Raw genomic sequence first — 25723 nt, forward strand, 5'->3', positions numbered from 1 at the left:
TGTAATTATTGTAGAAATCTTGTATGAATTATTTTAACTATTTTATTAATAAATTATTATAATGACATAATATTTATATATTTATCTCATTTAATATAATTTACTACACTTTGATTTTTGAAATATAAGTTGCATTAAAATACTTATAATTAATTTTTTTTATTAAAATCATAATAATTATTATTTTTTTTAATAATCTGATCTAATAAAAATATAATAGTTAATTATTTAAAATCAATTAGGGAAATAATTTTTTTGAAAATACAGTGAGGTCACATAGTCTTGTTGATCTCTAGAGATAATCGAGTGAAAAGGGATATCATAAAAGAGCGAAAAGGTGGGAAGAAAAACAGTGAGGTCACCGAGTTTTGTTGATTTCAAGAGAGTTATTAATGAGTTTGGTGGAAGTTTGATCCTTCCCAATAATGGGTTTAAACTAAAACTAAGAATCTAATACTACAGAAATGGAACCAGAGGGGTTTCAAGCATATCCCAAATATAAATGTGACAGGCAGTGAAGCAGAACTGCTTTGATCAACCAGTGGGTCCAGGAATCGGGAAAAAGACGAACTCATGATGCCTTTTTGATCTCCTTTGATTGTAAGTTCCTATCTCTCATTGGTTCTTTGTTCAACTTTTGATTTAGTGACTACCTTTTTACTTTCATTCGCTTTAGTTTAGTATGAACTTGACTTGAATACCCATTTGAATTTCTTTGGTTCTTATTCTCTTTGATTTTTCCGTTCGGTTTGATTCTCGTTGGGTCCTTTTTTTCAGTTCGTATCTGTTTCTGGGTCAGTGGGTTGAGTTTCAATCGGCATTGTGCATTGATTTTTTTGGTTTTTTTGTTTTGGGTATCTGCATTGGATCTTCTTAGTGATAAACAATGTGTTTGTAGATGTGGAGTTAAGAGCAGGGGATGGCGTCGTATATGGAGTTAGAGAGCGAGCAGCTAGTGGCTGATCCAATACCATTTGCCAGAAGGTTTGTTTTGTGCAATGGTTTCTTTTTGGCTTCATTATGCTTAACTTTACCATTATGTTATTAGAAGATTTTGAAGGTTTCTTTGTTTGGTATGTTGGATTGTTGAAGTTTCATTGTTCCTTGTATCTTGTGATGGGTGATTATTGCAGTTATCAGTTGGAAGGATTGGAAAAAGCACTTAAACAGAACACGATAGTGTTTTTGGAAACTGGATCTGGCAAGACTTTGATAGCCATCATGCTTTTGAGAAGCTTTGCTCATCAGCTGCGCAAACCTTCACCTTTCTTTGCTGTTTTCTTAGTTCCACAAGTTGTTTTGGTCACTCAAGTATGTACCGACTCTCTCTCTCTGTTTTCTTAGTTCCACAAGTTGTTTTGGTCACTCAAGTATGTACCGACTCTCTCTCTCTCTCTCTCTCAAGTTGTTTTGGGCACTCAAGTATGTACCGACTCTCTCTCTCTCTCTACGAGGCGGGGTGCCAGTAAGGACGTTGGGTTCTGAAGGGGGTGGATTGGGGGATCCCACATCGATTGGAGAAGGGAACGAGTGCCAGTGAGTACGTTGGGCTCTGAAGGGGGTGGATTGTGAGATCCCACATCGGTTGGGGAGGAGAACGAAACATTCTTTATAAAGGTGTGGAAACCTCTCCCTAGTAGACACGTTTTAAAAACCTTGAGAGGAAGCCCAAAAGGGAAAGCCCAAAGAGAGGACAATATCGGCTAACGGTGCACTTGGGCTGTTACATGTATTCGGTTCATTTTCAATAAATAAGTAGAGCTTCCGGAAATTTAAGGATCGAAGGGAACCATAAGCAAACATTATGATTAATGTTTCTTGGAGGTTCATTTTCCCACCATTCACAGTTTTATTCATTCTTTTTGATAATTGTAGCAAGCTGAAGCTCTGAAGATGCATACCAACTTGAGCGTTGGCTTGTATTATGGAGATATGGGTGTAGACTTTTGGGATGGTGAAGTTTGGAAGCAAGAAATAGATAAACATGAGGTACTAAGTCTTCTTATTTGGGTATTGTTTATTTTTTTCTTACTCAACGTCAAGTCTTGGCATGGTACTGCTACCCTTTTTCCTAATGTATTTTCTACATCTTAGGTGCTTGTGATGACTCCTGCAATTTTGCTAAATTGCTTGAGGCATAGCTTCATTCAGCTAAGCATGATAAAGGTCTTAATAATAGATGAATGCCATCATGCCAGAGGCAAACACCCTTATGCTTGTATTATGTCAGTAAGTTGCACATATCGTTATCATGCTGTCTAATTTTGTGGATACTTGGATAAAATAGTTATGCGTTTTTGCATTTTTTTAGGTTAATTTGTTAAAAGTCAAGTCTTTTATGCCAAGCCATTGACATTTATATAGCATGACAATCTTATAGATATGGGTGTTAGTGTGAGATCTCACATCCGTTGGGGAGGAGAACAAACTATTCTTTATAAGGGTGTGGAAATCTCTCCCTAACAGTCGCGTTTTAAAAACCTTGAGAGGAAGTTTGATAGGGAAAGCTCGAAGAGGACAAATCTGCTAGCGGTGGGATTGAGCTGTTACAAATGATATCAGAGCCAAACACCGAGCAGTGAGCCAGCGAGGACGCTGGCTCCCAAATGGGTGGATTGTGAGATTCCACACTGGTTGGAGTGGAAAACGAAGTATTCTTTACGAAGGTGTGGTAACCTCTCTCTAACATATACATTTTAAAACCTTGGGGGGAAGCCCAGAAAGGAAAGCCCAAAGAGGACAATATTTGATAGCGGTGAACTTGGGCGGTTACAGTTAGCTTAACTGATTATTAATTGTTAGCTTAACAGAACACAACATTAATTACACCAGCACCAAACATTTCGACCTAAATCAATATCCTAATAGTTCAGAGGAGAGCACACTTTCTTATTCCTTCTCTTCACAATTAATTATAACTAAAGCACCTTGTTTTTTCCTTTTGCATTTTTTTCATTATGTTTTTGGCAGATGTGAAAATGTTGATTTATATCTTGATCATCTACGCCTCCACTTTTGAAAATGCATTAATAAAAATCATAAAAATGAGTAATTAGGTATTACTAAACATAATGGTTACCTGATGTACAAACAATTTGACATCTATCAATTATCACTTTCTTAATTAACGATTCTAACAAGTCTTTAAATTTGTATCATCAAATTTTTTTTATTCATTAGTGTTAAAACTAGAAACTTAATTTGCCACAACTCATTATGTATTGGCATTACGTGCATAAACTTCCATAATTTTTTAGAATAAGATGAGGCATAAATACCCCAGACCTTAGTGGTCTCATAGAGGTGCAAGCCTCATCTATAAGACAAGTAAGCCGCTTATGATTCAAAGAAGAGGTCATGTTACAAATTAGTGTCGGATGAATCAAAGAAGGCGTAAGCATCAAGGCTAAAAATTTGAGCCTCTCAACGGGAGGGGTTTCAACGTGTCAGCCTTAAAAACTTTAGCTAGTTACTTTACACATTTTTTCCCTTAATGCATATATTTTTAATTTGAAGTATATGCACTTTTCAGGAGTTCTATCACCGGCAGCTACCTCTTGATAAATCTAATCTTCCTAGAGTATTTGGAATGACTGCTTCTCCAATAAAGTCAAAGGGTATTTCAAATTCGTTCATATTTTTTTTCACCTGTATATTATCCACTACTATTTCTGTTTTTTTTTGGGGGTTACGTCTTCCGAGGTTGTTATAATGAAATGTTGAATGAGATGCTTTTCCCTTTTCTGATTTTTTTGCGGGGTGGGGCATTGGTAGGTGGCAACTCGGAATTAATGTGTTGGCAACATATACAAGACCTTGAGTCCTTATTGAACTCGAAGGTTAGTACTAAAGTTTGCATAAGTTTACTAACTAGTTTTGCTATTTTAATATTGATTGCTCATTGGTGATTTAGTAATGTGAAAGACATGCTTCAAAACTCTTTAGAGATTAATCTTTATACCAAAACATATAATATACAATTTTCTTACGTATTATGTGCCTCAGTTCACAGAGGCTTGTATCCGTTTTTGGGGCATTAATTGTGTAGGTTCCATAGGAAGTGCCTCAGGCTTTGGCATATTAATTTCTCGTACTCAACTCTGCGACTCTGCTAGGAAAGTTTCATTTGTGTTTCAGTTTGGGGGATTTCTCTTTATACTCTTGTTATTTTAGAATGCGTTGTACCCTTTCTCAAAGAGTTCGTTTCTTCAAGTGCTTGTGAATTGTTCACTTCTTCCCCTCTTCTTTCTCAAGAATTATTTTCGTATTGAGCAGTAATTTGATCATATCTTTTTTTCATGCAGGTGTATACTTGTTCTGGTGAATCTGAGCTGGCCAAGTTTGTACCTATTTCAACTCCGAAGTTCAAATTTTATATGCACAAGGACATCCCATATGCATTATATGAACAATTAGCAGAGGGTTTGAAGGTTTTGAAATTAAAGGTGCATATTTCATGTCCATGATTTTCTTTTGTATCATTAAAGTCGATTCTATGACCTAGTATGATATTTGTGGTATGTGATTCTTTAACATTGTTGCTCTATAATGTATGAAAACATCTCTACTTTTCATTTGAAGTTGTCAGTATCATGCTGTCTTATGGAACTATTAAATGGAAAGTGTAATTGATTCAATATTTCATCTGCAAAAATATCATGGCAGAGGATGCGACAGAGCGGCCCCATCAAATTGGGCATTCTTCTTGAACCTTTTTTCAGGGTGTTAAGCCGTGTGTGGAGGATTGTATCTCCTTATAGTATACTGGTATTGAGAGGAAGAAATTTCCCTAAATTAGTACAAAACTCCTGAACATATTTGATAAACTCTCCTTCCTCACCATAACTTTCTACCAAAGATCGAACATGAAAATATCCACGCCTTCTGACAAAGTATATTTGCTACATTCTACCCCAACATTCCATTACAGTGAGCCATCGGTTCCCCCACTATTTCTATCTAACTCTCAACTTGATTGTTTCCTTTCTTGCCCTTTATTGCATATGTGAACGTAGTCGAAGGCCTCCCAAGGACATGCCATACAAAAAACTTAACATTCTTGTGCATTTTCACATTCCACAACGGGGCATATACTTTGCTCAAGGGAGAGGAATTAACCAAACAAAGGAAAAAGGATTTACAAGAGAATTAACCAAACAAAGGAAAAAGGAAAAAGTTCTTGTTGTACTTGTGGCACTTATGGCAGTGTACTTTTATTTGCAGCATGAACGCTCTCTGGAGAATCCAGATCTCAACCCTTCCAAGGTAGAACCGACTAGAAAACGGATATCAAAAGCTTTCTTGGCTTTGATGTATTGCTTAGATGAACTTGGTCTTTGGTTAGCCTGGAAGGTAGGCGTTTCGATTATTTTGGTTTGTCACTTAGCATTTCTTGCATTACCTGACTTGCACTTCTAACAGGCTGCTGAGTCTTTATCATGGATGGAAGATGATTTTTCTCCTTGGGAAACGTTGGATATATTTGGTGAGGCAATAGTGAAAAGTTTCTTTTCTGATGCCTTAACGCTACTTGCTAGTCCATTTAAATCAGGTACATATGTTCCAGTGTATGATGAATTGGTATGCATATTAGATTGTTTTCTTTCCCTTCTTATTTATTTATTTTTTAATTATCTAAATGTCCACGTGCAGGATGTTCCTATCAGTTTATAGGTGATAATGTTGAGGCTGATATGGCTGCAGGTCTTATGACTGCAAAAGTTGTTTGTCTCATTGAATCGCTACTTGAATACAGGTATCGGTTTTGTGTATGGTCGTTTCCTATTCACTGTCGTCTCTTGTGATCTTTTTTTTATCAATTTTATGAATTCGATTGTTGTTTTCAATCCGTTGCCAATTTTCTCTGCTGCATTAGGATTTTTGCTGGTAATTTGAGGCATGAATAGATCTTAGATGCGAAATTGATGTTAAATTTACAGGGAGGGGAAAATTCTTACCGTCTATACATATCTATCATCTTTCAACTTCTTTTGCTTCACCCCTGGTGGTCTATCTCATCAATGAGAGCAATCATGTTCTAAATGTTCTGAACCAATTTTGTTCAAGCCACTTTCTAGGGGCGTTCCCTCGGTGTATTCATTTTTGTTTTCTTATTGAAAGATTTGATTATTGATTAAGGCGGCACTATCTTGTAGGTCTGTCGAGGATATAAGATGTTTAGTATTTGTAGAAAGAATCGTTACTGCTGTGGCCCTTCAAACACTATTGAGCGTATTGCTCCCAAAACACACTTGCTGGAAGGCCAAATATATAGCTGGAAGGAACTCGGGATTGCAAACCCAGACAAAGAAGAAACAAAATGAAATTGTGGAAGAATTTCGTTGCGGCAAGGTATGCTTTTCTTGGTCTTTCACTCCCTCTACTACTCAATGCTGCATAATGCTTAATTTGACTGGTGAATAACATTTTCTCAGGTCAACATCATTGTTGCAACCTCGATTCTAGAAGAGGGTTTGGATATCCAAAGTTGCAATTTGGTAATTAGATTTGACCCGTCATCCACAGTAAGTAGCTTCATACAATCTAGAGGACGTGCTAGGATGCAAAACTCAGATTACATCTTGATGGTAAAGAGGTAAAGTAAATCCTTTTGTACATGTGTTTGTCCTTGTGGTTTTCTTTTTATCTTTGCTATGAGGGATAATTGCTTTTTAACTTTTTTAGTTGAATTACTTGCTACAGAATGATCTATTTTTCTCTTATATTCATTGGTTTACCTTTATGCAGTGGGGATTCTGCCACTCTCTCTCGACTTCAAAGATATCTTGATAGTGGTGAAATTATGAGAAACGAATCTCTACGCCATGCCTCTCTTCCGTGCTTACCTTTTAGAAGTGATTACAATGAGGAATCCTATCGTGTTGAAAGCACTGGTGCGGTTGTGACTCTAAGTTCCAGTGTTGGTTTGATATACTTCTATTGCTCTCGCCTTCCTTCTGATTGGTCGGTCATTTTATATTGTAGTTCATTGTTTGAGAATAATGACACCGCATTCTTGTTTTGTAAATTAGAATGGAAATTTTTCCTTATTTTGTAGTTATTTTAAGCCAACACCACGATGGAATCCAGAAACTCGCACCTTGCAACTTCCTAAGAGCTCTCCTTGTCAGATCTTTTCCAGTAAAGATGACGCTAAATATCCCAAGCAAAGTGCCTGTTTAGAAGCATGCAAACAACTTCATAAGTATGGTGCTTTGACAGATAATCTTGTCCCTGATATGGTTGCTGAAGAAGCTGTGGCACAAGGAGTTGGTATTTATTTCTAATCTTGTCCCGGTTATGACTGCTTTGCATTTCAGACACGTGGTGGCCATTATAATTCACCAATTTGAACTCGAATTTTACCCAAATTGTTCAGGGAATAAACCACTTGATGAAGAACAACCAATTTATGTTCCACCAGAACTTGTGCATTGTAGTCCCAATAATTCTAGTGGAGTGTATCATTGCTACCTGATTGAATTAAAGCAGAACTTCAATTATGATATATCAGTTCATAACATCGTGCTAGCCATGAGAACCGAGCTTGAGTTCGAAGTCCAAAGCATGTGTCATGACATGGACGTTGACAGAGGAAGCTTGGATGTGAATTTTAAATACATAGGCATTATTAAGCTTAGCCCAGAGCAGGTTCTTTTATGTAGAAGGTTCCAAGCTACAATTTTCAGAGTCTTGTTGAAGCATAAATGGGATATCGAGTTGAGTAAAAATGACGAGATTTGCTTGGGAGATAGTCCGAAGGTTGATTATCTTCTGCTCCCTTCAACTGGTGTAGGACTGATTAGCTGGGAGACCGTTCTGTCTGCATTAGATTCATCCATAAAATATTGTGTACATCGTGGTATTTCCTCATTCAAGGGCTTTGCTTACGACGTTCAAACCCAAAACGGACTTGATTGCATTTGCAGACTCGAGAATTCTTTGGTGTATACTCCTCACAACAGTCATGTATATTGCATAACGGGTGCTTTGAGTGCCCTCGATGGAAACTCATTACTCAAGCTTCGAAAAAACGAAACGATGCTGACTTACAAGGAGTATTATAAAATGCAGTAAGTTCTTAAAAGTCATTTAAATTATTAATTTAGTGCTCGAAGTTTGATTATTGTGTTTGTTTAATCTCTAAGCTTTAAAATTTCAATTCTATTCTTTACTTTGAACTGTAAGCTTTTGTAGTTCTTATTGTAAAATTTTGAGTGGCCATTCGTGATGCTTCATTTCACTGATAATCTTGATTTGTTTACTTTGCAGTCATGGCATTGACTTACAGCATGAGAAACAACCATTACTTTGTGGGAAAAAAATATTTACAGTGCATAATCACCTTCAGAAATGTAGAAAACGCGAGGAGGGAGGTAACTTTTGTTTCTTCTACTTGCAAAAACCCCACCGTCTATAATATTTTCATGTGTTTCATATTCTTCTACTTGAACAATATTGATTATCTGTTTTCCTTTTGCAGTATCAAGTAATTCGCTAGTTGAACTACCTCCTGAACTTTGTTCTATAATAATGTCTCCCATATCCATCAACACCTTATATTCGTATTCATTTCTTCCTTCTATTATGCATCGACTCGAATCGATGCTCATTGCCAGCAACTTGAAAAGGTTGAATTCGGATCATTGCATGCAAAATGATATTCCAACCGTGAAGGTAATTTTTATTTACTTTTTAATGAAGTACTACGAATTTATAACAAGATTAATTTCTCAAGCAGTTGTTTTGGTTGGTGAGGTACAGGGGGATGGTGTCATTCACTTTTTCCTCTTTCCAAATAGTAATAAAATAAAATAAAAGTTCATATTCACTTTTCCTCTCTCCAGAGCCAATTTATAATAGTGGTATTGAGATTTCGTAGTCGTAGTATCAATATGTTCTTGTGACATTTGATGTCACCCAGACTGTTAGCTCATGCTTTCTAATAGAATACCTATTTCTATTGGGGTTGGACTGGTTGCTGAATAGAGTTTTGTATTTACTAGGTACTCATTTGTTCTTATTCTTAGACATGTCTCTATTTTGAAATAGTTAAAGTGACTTGTTTGGTTCAAAATCACCCAGAAACATGTATTAACCTGTGACATCCTACATCGGTTGGAGAGGAGAACGAAACATTCTTTATAAGGGTGTGGAAACCTCTCTCTAGCAGACGCGTTTTAAAAATATTGAGGAAAATCTTGAAGGGCAAGATCAAAGAGGACGATATATGCTAGCGGTGGGCTTATGCCGTTAGAAATGGTATTAGAGCCAGATATCGGGCGATGTGTCAGCAAGGAGGCTAAGCCTCGAAGGGGGGTGGATTGAGGGGCCCCACATCGACTGGAGAAGGGAATGAGTTCCAGCGAGGACACTGGGCCCTGAAGGGGGGGGGGGGGGGGGGGGGGGGGGGGGGGGGGGGGGGGGGGGGGGGGGGGGGGGGGGGGGGGGGGGGGGGGGGGGGGGGGGGGGGGGGGGGGGGGGGGGGGGGGGGGGGGGGGGGGGGGGGGGGGGGGGGGGGGGGGGGGGGGGATTGTGAGATCCCATATCGGTTGGAGAGGCGAACAAAAGATTCTTTATAAGGGTGTGGAAACCTCTCCCTAGCAGACGCGTTTTAAAAACCTTGAGGGAAAGCCCAAAGAGGACAATATTTGTTAGCGGTGAGCTTGGGCGGTTACATAATCATTTTCGCTAAAATCACTCTTTCTAAACCGCTCCCAAAGGAACCCTTTAGTTATCTTGTTTGCTCCTTTTGTTCTAGGCAGCATTTTTATTTTGTTTTTTACTTTCTCTGTATTGCCATGTTGTGTATTTTTGCATTTTCTGTATGGAAGTATGGTTCTTCACCAATACATAAAGTATGCTTATTTCTGCCAACGATATTTCTTTGTCACAGGTCTTGGAAGCAATAACAACAAAAAGCTGCCAAGAGAAATTTCATCTAGAATCCCTCGAGACTCTTGGCGATTCATTTCTTAAATATGCGACTGGTCAACATCTTTTTAAAGCTTTTCAGAAAGATCATGAGGGCCTTCTTAGTCTAAAGAAAGATAGAATAGTTTGTAATGCTGCTCTCTGTAAGCTTGGATGTGAACACAAAATTTCGGTAGTTTCGTCATGAACCATAATTAACTGCTTTACTTATTTGTGACAGTACGAAGTGTATTGATTTTAGTTCTAGTATTCTTTTGTCGATGTTTCAGGGCTTTATTCGAGACGAGGCTTTCGATCCTCAAAAGTGGGCTATTCCTGGTGATACACATGAAGTTCACCAATTAACAGAGGAAGTGCTTTCTAATGGGAGAAAAGTTTATGTTCGGAGAAAAAGAAAGGTAAAAGGTAAGAGGATAGCTGACGTTGTTGAGGCGCTAATCGGTGCATATCTTAGCACTGGTGGGGAAAGGGCAGCTATTCAGTTTCTAAATCGGATCGGTATAGAAGTGTATTTTGATATTGTACCTTACGAGAGACCTTTTAGCGTCGATGCGCACAAGCTCATTAATGTCAGACATTTAGAGTTCCTGCTGAATTACACGTTCAATGATCCCTCATTGTTGTTAGAAGCAATGACTCATGGTTCATATATGTTTCAAGAAATTCCAAGATGTTATCAGGTAACATAATGACATCAAATATGTGTCTTAGAAAACTGGCTTTCTTTCCTCTATTAAATGTACGTAATAAACTCATTTGCATGCAGCGACTGGAATTTCTTGGAGACTCGGTATTAGATTACGTCGTTACTGTGCATTTGTTCAACAAATATCCCGGAATGTCACCGGGATTGTTGACTGACATGAGGTCTGCGTCCGTGAACAACGATTGTTATGCACGAACTGCAGTAAAGGCTCAGCTGTACAAAAGTATTCTGCATTTGTCTCATGATCTCCACAAGCATATTAGTTCGACCCTTAAAAACTTCGAGATGTTGTCTTCTGAAGCAACGTACGGATGGGAATCTGAGACTTCTTTACCCAAGGTTAGTTCTTATAGTCGTTTTTTTTACACATACTAAATAAAGTTAATGTTGGATGACTGCTTGTTCATATTTTTACAAGAAATAGTTTATGAATCAAATTATATGGGAGAGAGATGAGCTACTTGATGCAAATCAGTACTGAAATTTTATTTAAGTGATCAAAAGTCCTCCCACAATTACAGCAGCTTCCATTTTATGGAAGGAAGCTTAACCCACAGAACGACTCGACCGCCTAAACCGATAATTGAACTTACGTAACCGGTTACATCCCTTCTAAAAGAACTGCCCAGCCTCCCAACAACCTTTAAGCAGGTTGCTGTAAAAAGTCTTGATCCCCAAAGGTAAAAAGACTTTAACCACAATGACAAGAAACACAAAGATTCGACAAGAAAACTTGAGATATATGTAAATGGAACAGCCCAAGCTCATCGCTAATAAATATTGTCCTCTTTGGTCCGTTGTGTATTGCTGTTAGCTTCATGGTTTTAAAACGCATCTGCTAGGGAGAGGTTTTCACACCCTTATAGGGAATGCGTCTGCTAGATATTATTCGCTTTGGCCCATTACGTATCACCGTCAGCCTCACAGTTTTAAAATGCATATGTTAGGGAGATGTTTCCACACCTTTATAAGAAATGCTTCATTCCCTTCTCCAACCGATGTGAGATCTCACAATTCACCCTTGGGATCCCAATATCCTCGTTGGCACACTGCTCGATGTCTGGCTCTGATACCATTTGTAACAGCCCAAACTCAGCATGAGTAGATATTTCCACACTCTTATAAGGAATGTTCCGTTCCCGTTTCTAACTGATTTAAAATCTCACAATAAAACAGGTGGATAGATACACCTCTACCTCTACCTCACGATGAACCTAACAAGTGAGATAAGGATAGCTCTGTAGTTAGCATGAATCAAAAGAGGGAAGTTGCAGAAGAATTTATCAAAAGGGAACTCCATATAATAAAATGGATTTTAAACCAAATTTGATATTCTTATAAAGAAAATACAGATCATGAGAATTACATTGAAGATGCATTTGAGTTTTCATACAGGTTTTTGGAGATGTCATTGAATCTTTAGCTGGAGCAATATATGTAGACTCCGGATACAATAAAGATAAGGTGTTCGAGAGTATACGTCCACTTTTAGAACCGTTAATATCGCCCGAAACGGTGAAGATGCATCCAAGAAGAGAGTTAAATGAGGTATGCCAAAAGAAGAACTACAACTTAAAAAAAACTGTTACTTCTCGTGTGAATGGAAAAACACACGTTACAGTTGAGGTTGAAGCCAATGGGAGGATATTCAAACATACAGCAATCTCTTTGGATAAGGAGACTGGAAAGAAGGTTGCTTCCAAAGAAGTTCTCAAATCTCTAAAGGACTTCTATGGTCCTCTCCTATAGTGCTCTTACAGGTGCTGTTTTCCCTTGTTCATTATTGTATTAAATTATGAGGGCTCTGTTCAGGAAGAAAAGAAAAAAAAGAAGAAAACTACGTATGTGTTATAACACATATATCGATATTCATATCAATTGTATTGTTGATAAATTATGTATTGTCATTCATATCAGGGTGTATTTTCGGTAAATCATGTATTGTCTCGCTCTATGTTTGTTAAGACAATATTGGACTTTTGTTTTAGGTGTATCTTCTTGCTATTTTTGGGTCATCTAAGGCTCTAGATTACATACTAAAGTGCAATCTGTTATCTTAAAACGTGTCTACTAGAGAGAGATTTCCACACACAATGTTTCGTTCCCCTCTCCAACTGATATGGGGTTTCACAATCCACCTCAGTCCACCTCCTTTGGGGTCTAGTGTCCTCACTAGCCCTCGTTCCTTTCTCCAATTGATGTGAGCTCTCACAATTCACCCCCTTCGGGGCTCAGATCCCTCAATGTGAAATCTCACATTCTTCTTCACTTGGCTCCTACACGATTAGAAACAACATATCTCCCTCGGTGCAAATTCTCCAACTGATGTGGGATCTCACAATCCACTCCAATCTACACAATATAAGTTCACTGCTAGCAAATAGTCTTTTTTCGACTCTTTCTCCCGAGCTTTCCCTAAAGGTTTTAAAATGTGTCTACTAGAGAAAGATTTCCACACCCTTATAAACAATGTTTCGTCCCCTCTCCAATTGATATGGGGTCTCACAATCTACCTCAGTCCACCCCCTTTGGAGCCTAGCGTTCTCACTGACACTCGTTTCTTTCTCCAATTTATGTGAGATCTCACAATCCACCCCCTTCAGGCTCAGCCTCTCCATTAGCCACTGTCCAGTATCCACTCCTTTCAAGACTCAGCTTCTAAATACTATCGTTCTGCTAGTTAAATAAAACCTAAAACACCAGTTTGATTTTAAAAAAATAGTAATCTTTGCACTTTTAGACTATAGCACTTAAATTCTAAAATTCAATTTAATTAAAATGTTGGAAAGGGAAAAATAAAATGATATTTTAATCTAAAAATACTTATCCAAATAAATTTTTTATTCCTATTTATATAACATTTTCCCATAATTCTCAGTGACATCTTCTTCGTCTTCTCACTCTCAACGCCTCTGCTACAAGAACAATGACAATGGCTTCCTGTTCCATCCCTCTTCTCAATCTCTCCACCAAACCCGCCATTAAAGCCGCACTAATCCCTCACTACTCCGCCATCAAATCTCGCCACTGTTTTTCTCTCCCCCTTCTTCCCTCCAGACCCGCAAAATCTCCCGCCATTCGCATGTCCTACAATCCTACTCCAGCCACCGACCGCCTCATCTCCGCCGTCGCCTACACTCTCCCCTTCTTCAACTCCCTCCAGTATGGTCGATTCCTCTTCGCTCAGTACCCGGTTCTCGGCCTCGCCTTCGAGCCGCTGCTCCCGATTCTAGGGCTTTATCGCTCGATCCCGCACTCGAGCTTCATCGCCTTCTTCGCCTTTTACTTGGGCGTGGTCCGTAACCCTAGCTTCAGTCGCTACGCGAGGTTCAATTCGATGCAGGCATTGACTCTGGACGTGCTGCTGGTGGTGCCGTTGTTGGTACAGAGGATTCTGAGTCCTGGTCGAAGCGGATTAGGGTTTCAGATCATGGCTTGGAGCCATAATGGATTGTTTGTTTTCAGTGTTTTGTGCTTTCTTTATAGTGTGGTTTCCTGCATTCTGGGTCGAACCCCTCACCTACCCATTGTTGCTGATGCTGCTGGCAGGCAGGTTTAGCTTCAGGTTTGTTCATCAACCTTTTCTCTCTTGTTTTGGGGAATTTTTGGATTGAGAAGTTCGTAATGTAGGGTTTTGATTTTTCTCCAAACTTAATGAAGTTCTGAAAGTTTTTGGAGAAATCTGAATCCAATCAATGTAGGGCACTATACACCTTTGAAAGATTTATAAGAAACGAATTGAAAAGTTCATTTTGATTGTGCATTTCTGATTACAAGAGTTTTTTGCAGCCTGTACCTATAAGTTTGTAAAGCATTTGTGTAAGGGAAGCTTTAGATAATGAACATCATACATAGCCTTAAATACAACTTGAACAGCTGATTCATTTAGGTCCCATTTCATTCGGGTTACCATTACTTTGAGAATGGCCCTCTTGAACTCTGTACTTTTCTTTGGTCCATCATTCTCATTTTTATCTCAATTTTTGTAATCAAATTTTTAGCATGACATTCATTCAACCATAAAAAAATGTTAGGTATGGTTAAATTTTACAAATAGGGATCAAAATGAACAAGGATGAAAGCTAAATTCAAAAGTACGAGGATCGAAATAGAAAACAAGCGACGATGATATGGTAAAGATTGACACACACTCTTATCAAAGAAATTAGTGACAAATGGGGTAATCTAATCTTGATTATTAGTATGCTTGTTCATAAATTGATCCTCATACTTTGTCATTGACTACACATTGAAAATTCTTACCCATTATGTTGGAGATGTGAACATGGTTCCACAATTCCTAAAACTAAGGAAGATGATGAATATAAGAATGAGGTCAATATATTCTATACTATAAATATAATCGGGACGAAGATACTAAAACATTTGTCGTATAAAATAGTGTGAATATTGAGAAGAGGTAGATGAACAATCTACATTCGTTAATACAAATTTATAATTTTATTTTAAGAAATCCACGATTTTTATACAACAGCTACATAACCAAAAAAAGAGAAAAAAAAAAATTGTTATTGCATGGAAGATCAAATGGCCCATAGCGAGAGAGTTTTCAGTGCCTTACAATCCCAAGCGAAGGAACGAGCGCCCCTCATCCCACGTCACCTTTGGGCCTCAAACTGCCAACACAGTGTCCAAACGCGCAGAAAAGAAAAGCAGCAGAGATGCTGAGCAGAGCAGCGACAGCGGCTTCTCATTCCCTCATTGTTGCTTCTTCCACCGAAAATTTAGAGCTAGCAGATATTGTCCTCGGACTTCCTCTCAAGACTTTTAAAACGTGTCTGGTAGGGAGAGGTTTCTACACCCTCATAAAAAATGTTTCGTTTCCCTCTTCAATCGATGTGGGATCGCACAATCCACCTCCCCTTTGGGACCCAACGTCCTCGCTAGTATTCATTCGTCTCTCCAATCAGTGTGGGATCTCGAAATCCACTCCGTGTGGTGTCTTGCTCTGATACTATTTGTAACAACCCAAATCTACCACTAGTAGATATTGTTCTCTTTGTGCTTTCCCTTTTGGGCCTTCCCTCGAGGTTTTTAAAAGGCATTTGCTAGGGAGAGGTTTACACACTCTTATAAACAATGCTTCGTTCCCCTCTCCAATCGACATGGGATCTCACAATATAATATAAATAAGGAGCTTAGAGGGAATGGACCCAAACCATGGTAGCTTTAGACTACCTATTTAGGATTTAGCACTCTACAAAGTTCCTTAGCAACTAAATGGTAAGGTGGCAAGGACACTCACGGATGTTCTGGCTTGTTTAGAAGGCTGATTGTGAGTAGAAGATGCAATAGGGAAGCCCATTCCCAAATCCATGAATTTGTATTTATCTTGCAGGCTTCCTTGACAGAAGTAAGTTCTTGTGAGGAGAGGCTATAACCAACATTTTCATTGAAATTATTTTGTTCTTCGCATCATGAAAAGAACCCAGAATCTCATGGCTTCACTTGAATTTTTACTTGATGAAAGTTAACATTCCTGTAATTAATGTTCTTCTTTTCCTCCATTTTGTAGACGATATTTTTAACCTTTCCAATGATTTAACTGCAGGGGTTATATGGAAAGGAGACAAACTCATAGATGGCGTTCCAGAAACGCTTGATATGCTTCGATCAAAGGTATAAATATACATTTTCTAACCCACTTTTGGTAACTTATTGCCTTATGAGTGAAAACTATGCAAAACTCTGTAGTTTCCTTCAGTTGATGGATTGTTTTGCGTTTTCTTTTTTTTTTTTCTCTCTTTTTAAAAAATTTCAGGGAAAGCGATTAGTTTTTGTTACCAACAATTCGACGAAGTCGAGGAAGCAGTATGGAAAAAAGTTTGAGACACTTGGTCTTAATGTTACTGAGGTCAGTGACTTAAAAAGCTCTCAAGTTCTGTCTGAAATAGTAATGCTAAGAAAATTCGAATATTTCAGGAAGAAATTTTTGCATCATCTTTTGCTGCTGCTGCGTACTTGAAGTCCATCGATTTCCCAAAAGAGAAGAAGGTACTCGCTTGCTTTAGCTATCTTTTATACATCGTTCGGAGAGGGGAACGAAACATTCCTTATAAGAGTGTGAAAACCTCTTCCCTAGTGAAAACATTTTAAAATCTTGAGTGAAAGCCTAGAATAGAAACGAAATATTCCTTATAAGAGTGTGAAAATCTCTCCGTAGCAGACATGTTTTAAAATCTTGAGGGAAAGCCCGTGAAGGGAAAGCCCAAAGAAGACAATATCTAGTAGCGGTGGACTTGAGCTGTTACGAGATCTGAACTTATGACTTTTAACTAACATAGAAATGCCTTAACCATTGAACTTCGCTCATTTAGACATTATTTCATCCTGGACTAGTGACTTTGTGATGTCAGGTTTATGTGATTGGTGAGGATGGCATCTTGAAAGAGCTTGAACTCGCTGGATATCGGTACCTTGGTGGACCGGTATGTCCTGCCACCTCTATGTGGCCTGTTCTTATTTGCAAGTCTGTGATGCTACTTTGGCAGTGATTGGCTAGCATGATAAACGATGTTTCTTATATCATATAAACTTAAAGATTACTATAATCTGTCAGGATGGTTAGGTGTGATGTCATAGAGTAAATATGTTATGTTCTTACAGGATGATGGTGGGAAGAAGATAGATCTAAAGCCAGGCTTTCTGATGGAGCACCCATGTAACAGCTCAAGCCTACCGTTAACAAATATTGTTCTCTTTTGGCTTTCCTTCAAGGTTTTAAAACGTGTCTACTAGGGAGAGGTTTCCACACCCACGTAAGGAATGTTTCGTTCCCCTCTCCAATCGATGTGAGATCTCACAATCCACTCCTCTTGAGGGCCCAACGTCCTCGCTGGTATATTGTCCGGTTGGCTCTGATACCATTTGTAATAACTCAAGTCCACCGCTAGCAGATATTGTCCTCTTTGGGCTTTTCCTTTTGAGCTTTCCCTCAAAGTTTTAAAATGTGTCTACTAGGGAGAAGTTTCCACACCCATATAAGGAATGTTTTATTTCCCTCTCCAATCGATGTTGGATCTCACTATCTACCCCTCTTAGGGGCTCAACGTTCTCACTAACACAACGTTTGGTGTCTTGCTCTGGTACCATTTGTAACAGTCCAAGCCCACCGCTAATAGATATTGTCCTCTTTGGACTTCCCCTCAAGGTTTTAAGACGTGTCTACTAGGGAGAGGTTTCTACACCCATATAAGGAATGCTTCGTTCCCCTCTCCAACCGATGTGGGATCTCACACCGCCCCACCTCACCTGAACATTACATATTGTTATCCCTTGGAATACCCTTCTTCGTCACATTTCTTATCCGTTTCTTATATAAACCAAAGTGCTAAAAATAGATTGGAAGAGAGGTGTTTTGGCCCTCCCTCTTGAGATCACTCGAGCCTAGACCAACTAAACCAATGCTTTACCCACTCCTCCCATTCACTCGATTTATAACAAATCCCTACTAACCCTATTGATATTCCTAACTGTCGTTCCTATCAGTTTCATACCCTAATCTAACTCGGGCTAACTTTATTCAATCACGAATCACCTATTCGCCCTCATCCCCCCCCCCCCCCCCCCCCCCCCCCCCCCCCCCCCCCCCCCCCCCCCCCCCCCCCCCCCCCCCCCCCCCCCCCCCCCCCCCCCCCCCCCCCCCCCCCCCCCCCCCCCCCCCCCCCCCCCCCCCCCCCCCCCCCCCCCCCCCCCCCATAGTCCATGAATTTTATCTAAGCAAATTCTTATTTTTCATGAAGGTGGGAGCCGTAGTGGTCGGATTTGATCGATACTTCAACTACTACAAAGTTCAGTAAGTCCTGCATTTCATTAAACATTATTTATTAACTTGGGTCTCAGTAAGTTTGATCTCTCCTATGGAAGTGTTTGAATACAACAAATGTGTAAGAATTTGAACCTCGAACCCCATGGAATCTCAGGTATGGAACACTCTGCATACGGGAAAACCCGGGCTGCCTCTTCATTGCAACTAACCGTGATGCTGTCACGCATCTAACAGATGCGCAGGAGTGGGCAGGTTCAGTTCTCTCCCAGTTTCTCTGTTTTCTAGTACTTGGTTGGGTTTCAATTTGTTTCCTTGTGTGCATAAATCAGGTGGTGGTTCAATGGTTGGTGCTCTTTGCGGATCAACCCAACGTGAGCCATTGGTTGTTGGGAAGCCCTCAACTTTCATGATGGACTACTTAGCAAACAAGTAATGTTCATATGTTGCTAATCTGTTCAAAATTATGCATGATGTTAGATGTTTGATAAAATGTGCCTTATGGTAATTTCTGGTCTATGAAGAAAGCTGTTGACTGTTGTTCAATTTGATGTCATGTCGGGTATTGAGTATGCTCATGCAAAGCATGCTAGGAACGAAGAACAGAAGCGCAATTTGGTCTAGTCTAGGTGGAAGCATAGCTAGCAAGAATTTTCGTGTAAGATCCCACGTCGATTGGAGAAAACCTCTACCTAGCAAACACGTTGACGGCGATACATAATGTCAAAGCGAAAAATATCTGCTAGCGGTGGGTTTGAGTTGTTACAAATGGTATTAGAATTAGATACCAGGCGGTGTGCCAGCGAAGACGCTGGGTCCCAAAATCGTGAGACTGACAGTAATACGTAATGGGCAAAAGTGGACAATATCTGTTAGCAGTGGGTTTGAGTTGTTACATTTCGGATCGAACCAACATAGTTAGGTGTAAGATACATGTGTCATAAGATGATTATGGAAAGTCTCGTGGGAGGGAGGGGTGCTCTCGAACTCGCCTCGTCTATACTGTTAACTTGCATACCGATATCACTTCGAGTTCTATCGTTCTTTATTTTCTTGTATTGTTCTTGACAAATAATGTTGGTGTGATGCCAATGATAGGTTTGGGATTGAGAAGTCACAAATATGCATGGTTGGAGATAGATTAGATACTGATATTCTTTTTGGACAGAATGGTAGTTGCAAGACTCTTCTTGTTTTATCAGGTAATAAATTTACCCCTTTTGTCCCTAAATTCTTCTAAATTTCTATATTAGTCCCTGAGCGCCACGAAAACTATTCGATACGACACCTTCATCCTTTAAGGTTACATACAGAAGATTTAGTGTTGAATTTTCGATCGAACGTAGGTTCTAATAAAATGATTCACAAAGTTTAGAGATTAAACTATAACGTCGGCATTAGAAAGTTTAGAAATAAGAACGGAATGAACACGTAACTTCGATTCGATTCGATTCATTGTGGGTCTTTTTTTTCACAGGTGTTACAAGCTTGTCAACACTTCAAAGTCCCAAGAACTCAATACAAACAGATTTCTACACCAACAAGATTTCAGATTTCCTCTCCCTCAAAGCTGCCACTGTATGAGTTCTTCATAAAGACCCGAACGTCGAACGTCGAAAAGTCCCGAGTTTAAACTTTGAGCTCTATTAGCCAAATTGAATGAATTTGTTCATTTTATTTCGTGGAACTTCTCGAAATATACGTGTTGTAAGGTAGCTCATTTTTAAGAAACGTCTTTTTTGTATAAAGTTTTTTTTTTTTTTTTTTTTTTTTCACGTTCATACATTCAAATTAAACTGAAAAGACGAAAATATTCACTTTTTTAACCGAACATAAAGTAATATTTTATGTCTAATTTTTTAATAATTGAATATTTATATAAAAATTAAATAAAAAAAAATAAAATAGAGATTTATTATAATAAGAATTGCTTTAAACTTAGAAACGATAAAAATTAGTAATTTGTGGATATTTATAATCTAGACAATAAATAAAAAATAAAAAATAATAATAAAAAATTAATTAATTAATTAAACTCTACGGCCCACAAAACAAAGGTTAGTAGTCATGATTGGTGAGTTAGTTCCACCTTCCTTAAAATCCACAAAACAAAGGTTAGTAGTCATGATTGGTGAGTTAGTTCCACCTTCCTCAAAATCTCCACAAAAATTATCAATCAAATGCAGTTATGAGACTCATCCGCTACTTCAACCGTGTAAATATTCACTTTCAAAGCTCCAAACGGTTCTTCTTCAATCAAACCAAATTGTAACACATGAAATAAAGATTGAACCGAGAATATTCTATTTTGTAGATGAAGAATGAATGCTTGTGAATCTTCTCAACCTTGGATCATGTAAGATTGGAACATTTGGAACACAATGATCCTTATCACATAACTTGGGTCCATATTCAAAACATTACTTGCAATTATTTATAAAAAATATACCTCTTTGTATCTTTATTTGCATACGATATCAATACTTTTTTAGACATAACATGAGCATAGCTCGATTTATTGAACACAATTTATTTAAAAGCACAAAGAGGAAATTGCTCCTAAAGTGATTATTGATTCTATTTTATGTTTTTTTCTCTCATTTGAATTTCGGGTCGTCCCGGTTCGATTTCGACTATTGAGAAAGGAACTCGGCTCGTAGTTTCATCAACAACCTCCCCAAGTAATTTAGACCATCTCCAAATCGGCCTCCACCCCAAATAAGATCATGTGGTGAAGCTTCAACTAGAACAGATCCAGCAGTTGATAGTAGCATGGATTTCAAGCCAGGATTGCTTGAAAATTTGCATTTCAATGCTCTGTACATAACATCAAGCTTGGCAGTATCCCAATCAGGTCTCACCTGCAAAGGAAATTGGGAGTTTTGGACGAAGATTCTCGGTATGATCAACGGTACGACACCCGTTCGAAACGAACTACGTTGACGAAAACTTAATCTAGATAGAGGAACCATACCAAATCAGGCCGCTGCTTCTGCAATAGCCTTGCAATCCTTGTTGCTTCCTCAGGACTTCGTGCTGATTTGATCTTCTCCACGTATTCTTGAGCGACGGGATCATCGACCCCAATGAATTTGTGAGCCTATATATACAATGTCAATTTGAGCATATCTCAACTAGCCAAGACATATATGGTTAGGAATCACGGATCTCCATAATGGTATGATATTGTCCATTTTGAGCATAAGTTCTCGTGGCTTTGCTTTAGGCTTCTCCAAGACCACGTACCAATGGAGATGTATGTCTTACTTGTAAACTCATAATCATTCCCTAAATTAGCTAATGTGGGACTCCCTCCTAACAATCCTCCCCTCGAACAAAGTACACTATTGAGCTTCCCCTAAGATCTATGGAGCACTCGAACAACCTCCATTAATCGAGACTCGACTCCTTCTCTAGAGTCCTCGAACAAAGTACCCCCTTTGTTAGACACTCACAACTTCACTGTTCGACATTTGAGGATTCTATTGACATGGCTAAGTTAAGAGCATGACTCTAATACCATGTTATGAATCACGGATCTCCACAATAGTATGATACTATTCTCTTTAAGAATAAGCTCTCATAGCTTTGCTTTAGACTTCCCCAAAAGGTATGATACGAACAGAGATGTATTCTTTACTTATAAAGTGTAGGACTCCCTCCCAACAATCCTCAACACATATATCATCGAAAAAAGAAAAAAGAACGTCAATAAGACAATACAAGCAAGAACGGGTACCTGATAATAGTGCTCGACCGTCATCCAAGTACTAATATCACCATTCTCATCAGCCATATGAACAGAGTGAGGTGAAAAGTTAGAAAGTGAGCCATAATGATCCCATGAATTATAGAACGATATGATATTTGGTTCACAAGGAGCAACAGCTGGGTCAGCTGCTAAGGTTGCATCCCGTGATGGGATAACAGGAGCAACATCTGATATAGGTTGAAGATATCCACTGATCAGCATATCCTCCTCAACCTGCAAGAGCCATATTCTCATAAACAACTTAGAAATCTTTCGATGACCGATATGGAATCAACCTTAGGGAAAGTTTTGAAACGGATTATCTTGATGATCTAGATCAAGAGTAAAGAAAACTCGTTTCTAAGCTTGTGATTCGAATCACCACTTACTTGAATGACTCTAGCATACAAATTCTGAACATAAGAATTTGCAAAGTAAAAGCTTAGCTCTCAACAAAGCTAAAGAATAGAATTTATGCTAAGGTTTTACTTTACAAATTCTTGTGTTTAGAACTTGCATGCTAGAGTTATTCAAGTGGTATTGATCAAACCTCTTGTGGAGTGATTCGAATCACGAGTTTTCTTTATTCTTGATCTTGATCATCAAAGTAATCCGTTCTAAAAAATTTCCTTGGATTGATTCCATATTAGTGACAGCGAACAAGATCAATGAAAAGTAAGTAACCTTCTCGTAATGAACATCAATGAGTTTCAAAGCTTGAGACATCTCAATCATCCCAAGCTCACCAACAGGAGATGGTGCATTCCTCCCTCCAATGATCTTAGGAGCAACCACTGCACACACCTGCGTTGAAAAATGGCGGCAGAGTTAGTGTTGCAAAGGCAAATGAGCCCCTTGGAATCAGGACCTTACCTTATGGACTATCCCACAGGCAATGGCTGAAGCTGCAAGTGTTCCTCCACACTCCCATAGAACCGAAAGGTACCCTCGATCGTGGAAATACTCCATTAGATCTCGAGGGTTGACGATATCGAACTCGACCACTTCGACGCCTTTCGATGCAAGAAATTTTTGGAAACTCCTTCTAGCACCCCTTTGTGTTACAACCATGGTTGGTATACCACTTGTTGTATCCCAAACCTTTGCTTCTTCAGGAAGATTAAGTGTTCTTGACATTACAACACGAAGGGGAGTGTGTCCACCACTTTGTCTTGCAGTTAGTCTGGGATCTAATGCAGAGGACAGCTCAAGATTGGCTGATGAAGATTGAAGAACATTAAGAACTTGTGCCACTTAACAACAAGAGAGTAATAGAGAAATGGTGAAACTCACTATCACTGCGTATGGTATTGCCTCCTACTATAATAGCATCGCTTCTTCCTCGTAGTTCCGAGAGCCGGTGTCGGGCTGTAACGCCGCTGATCCAGGTTGCATCACCGGTAGTTGCAGCGATTTTCCCTGATAGTTAAAGTAAAGTCACTTCGATTCACCATTTTCATCTTCATATATGTTAGAAAGAACTAGTCGGAAAACTATCAAAAGAGAGAAAATGTGAGATCCCATGTTGGTTGGAGAGAAGAACGAAACATTCTTTATAAGGGTGTGGAAATCTCTCCCTAGCAGACGAGTTTTAAAACCCCTAAGAAATGATATATGTTAGCGTTGGGCTTTGACCGTTACCAATGGTATTAGAGTCAGGCATTGGGCAATGTGCCAGCGAGGAGGTTGAGCCTTGAAGAGGGGTGGACACGAGGTGGTGTGCCAATAAGGACGCTAGGCCTAGAAGGGAGGTGAAACAGGGGATCCCACATCGATTGGAGAAGGGAACGAGTGCCAGCAAGGACCCGAAAGGATGGATTGTGAGATCCCATGTCGGTTGGGGATGAGAACGAAACATTCTTTATAAGGGTGTGGAAACCTCTATTTACCAGATGCGAGGAGGCTGAGTCTCGAAGGGGGATGGACACGAGACGGTGTGTCAGCAAAGACGCTAGGCCCCAAAGAGAGGTGGAACGGGGGGTCCCATATCAATTGGAGAAGGGAATGAGTGCCAGCGAGGACCCGAAGGAGGTGGATTGTGAGATCGAATGTCGGTTGGGGATGAAAACGAAGTATTCTTTATAAAGGTGTGAAAACCTCTCTCTAGCAAACAGTATTTTAAAACCTCGAAGGAAAGCCCGAAAGGAAAAGCCGAAAGAAGACAATATCATATTCGAGAATGAAAGAGGTTATGAAAGTATAATACTAACCATCAAGCGTCATGGCATATTTAAGAACAGAGAAAGGAAGTTGAGAAGCAGCTTTACAGATCAATGGAGCATTAACAAGAAGGCAAGCTTTTCGAGCTTCCTATAACACAAAGCAACACTGCATCATGAAGAACAGCTACCTAACAATCATAACTCAAAATGTATTTTGATATTGATTTTACCTCAATGGCTATACTCTGAAGATCCTCTCCAAGAACATCAACTTCAACCCCTTGACTTCTTAAAGCCCTCACAGCATTTCCTCTTAGATGTTGCAAGGGATGCCGGATTCCAACCACTACCCTTTTAATCCCTGCCTAATTGTACACTCTCCATTAACAATTTTTAAACCAACAAAACGAGAAGAATCACGTACGATCATGTTCAAGAAATAACTTAAAAAGTTTATAATATAGAGATAATGTTCGTGTCTTACTATTGATATAATCTACTGTTAATTGTTACAAATTATTTGATCCAATTTTTTCATGTGGAGCATATGAACGAGGGTATCTAATCTCACCTTATGAATCTGTGAGTTATGAACTCATACTTGTGAGGATTTGTTCTTTAATTTTCGTAGATGAAAGTGATTTTTTAACTGATTTAGTCTACCATTTCAGAGACTTGACCAAATAGAGGGTTGGAAACACAACTCATGTGATGGGATTCAATCTTTTTTCTGTTGATTTCGAGATTTAAACAATCTGGTCCCACCCTCTTACTCGTCTAAGACAAATTTTGCTTATTATTGAATCATAAACTAATTGTTCATTAGAGGACTAGTGATACTTGTATAAGAAGTAACTATAGGGGCAAAATAGACTTTTAACCTAGCTATAATTACGAATAACTCTGGAATAATAACATATACGTAATAATTATATTAATAGACATCACTTATTTTAATTAAGTAATTAAAATTTTAATTAATTACTTTTATATTATTTCATCCCTATTAACTCACTCAAAAAAATCTTTCTTATATTAAATATATTAAACGTAAAAAAATATACTTAATTTAAAAATTTTAAATTACTATTAATATATTAGATAAATTAATATAAAACATTAAAAAAATATTTCTACAGTATTAAAAATTGATATATTAATATATATATATATATGATTCAAATAAGTTAAATATATATATATGAAGAGATTTTATAATATTTTAATAAAATAAATAAATAATTATATATTTTTAATATATTATTTAATTTAGAAAAAAAAAAAAAAAAAAAAAAACTCTTCCCAACTTTATGGAGTATATTCAATTCCATTAGAGTTTGAGAGGTAAGGTTAAAGGTTTGCTATAAATAGTTATTTAATAGAAA

General features: G+C 38.5%; 4 protein-coding genes across 11 annotated transcripts in view; 3 read left to right on the forward strand and 1 right to left on the reverse strand.

The window, feature by feature from the left end:
• Positions 1 to 347: 347 nt before the first annotated feature.
• On the forward strand, positions 348 to 12632 carry LOC111485001 (endoribonuclease Dicer homolog 2). Of its 6 annotated transcripts, none has more exons than XM_023131691.1 (23): positions 348 to 600; positions 899 to 984; positions 1134 to 1311; positions 1876 to 1989; positions 2095 to 2229; positions 3533 to 3617; positions 3775 to 3839; positions 4305 to 4445; positions 5224 to 5352; positions 5422 to 5551; positions 5653 to 5755; positions 6156 to 6351; positions 6435 to 6595; positions 6748 to 6963; positions 7058 to 7272; positions 7379 to 8072; positions 8272 to 8375; positions 8483 to 8676; positions 9896 to 10105; positions 10203 to 10613; positions 10700 to 10978; positions 12035 to 12431; positions 12497 to 12632. In XM_023131691.1, the coding sequence occupies exons 2-22, from the start codon at positions 920 to 922 to the stop codon at positions 12386 to 12388; spliced, it is 4179 nt and encodes a 1392-aa protein (XP_022987459.1). In that variant the 5' UTR covers positions 348 to 600; positions 899 to 919; the 3' UTR covers positions 12389 to 12431; positions 12497 to 12632. The 6 variants fall into 6 exon arrangements, with proteins under 6 accessions (XP_022987459.1, XP_022987458.1, XP_022987460.1 ...); XM_023131690.1 differs by lacking the exon at positions 348 to 600 and adding an exon at positions 657 to 794; XM_023131692.1 differs by lacking the exon at positions 348 to 600 and adding an exon at positions 662 to 680.
• Positions 12633 to 13503: 871 nt separating this feature from the next.
• LOC111485044 (protein TIC 20-II, chloroplastic-like) lies at positions 13504 to 14898 on the forward strand. Its single transcript, XM_023131731.1, has 2 exons — positions 13504 to 14204; positions 14697 to 14898. Exon 1 carries the CDS (start codon positions 13566 to 13568, stop codon positions 14196 to 14198), a length of 633 nt encoding a protein of 210 aa, XP_022987499.1. The 5' UTR covers positions 13504 to 13565; the 3' UTR covers positions 14199 to 14204; positions 14697 to 14898.
• Positions 14899 to 15083: 185 nt separating this feature from the next.
• Positions 15084 to 20152, forward strand: LOC111485013 (phosphoglycolate phosphatase 1B, chloroplastic-like). The gene is made up of 13 exons (XM_023131706.1): positions 15084 to 15402; positions 15989 to 16013; positions 16212 to 16279; positions 16422 to 16514; positions 16583 to 16654; positions 17017 to 17088; positions 17267 to 17321; positions 18149 to 18171; positions 18403 to 18455; positions 18583 to 18680; positions 18758 to 18857; positions 19524 to 19627; positions 19903 to 20152. Exons 1-13 carry the CDS (start codon positions 15322 to 15324, stop codon positions 20007 to 20009), a joined length of 951 nt encoding a protein of 316 aa, XP_022987474.1. The 5' UTR covers positions 15084 to 15321; the 3' UTR covers positions 20010 to 20152.
• A 682-nt stretch (positions 20153 to 20834) lies between these two features.
• Positions 20835 to 25723, reverse strand: part of LOC111485042 (riboflavin biosynthesis protein PYRR, chloroplastic-like) — a 5900-nt gene continuing 1011 nt past the window's right edge. Inside the window, exons 2-9 of one of the 3 annotated variants that reach the window (XM_023131728.1) lie at positions 24569 to 24703; positions 24387 to 24486; positions 23470 to 23595; positions 23050 to 23393; positions 22861 to 22980; positions 22165 to 22410; positions 21400 to 21525; positions 20835 to 21286 (exon numbers count right to left, since the gene is read on the reverse strand). In XM_023131728.1, the coding sequence (XP_022987496.1) occupies positions 21059 to 21286; positions 21400 to 21525; positions 22165 to 22410; positions 22861 to 22980; positions 23050 to 23393; positions 23470 to 23595; positions 24387 to 24486; positions 24569 to 24703 (1425 nt within the window). In that variant the 3' untranslated portion in view covers positions 20835 to 21058. Of the gene's footprint in view, positions 21287 to 21399; positions 21526 to 21688; positions 21723 to 22105; positions 22411 to 22860; positions 22981 to 23049; positions 23394 to 23469; positions 23596 to 24386; positions 24487 to 24568; positions 24704 to 25723 lie in introns of those variants that run through there. The other 2 variants (XM_023131730.1, XM_023131729.1) reach the window with 2 other exon arrangements.

Source organism: Cucurbita maxima, unplaced genomic scaffold (genome assembly GCF_002738345.1).
Source record: "Cucurbita maxima cultivar Rimu unplaced genomic scaffold, Cmax_1.0 Cma_Scf00010, whole genome shotgun sequence".
Lineage (NCBI taxonomy): Eukaryota > Viridiplantae > Streptophyta > Magnoliopsida > Cucurbitales > Cucurbitaceae > Cucurbita > Cucurbita maxima.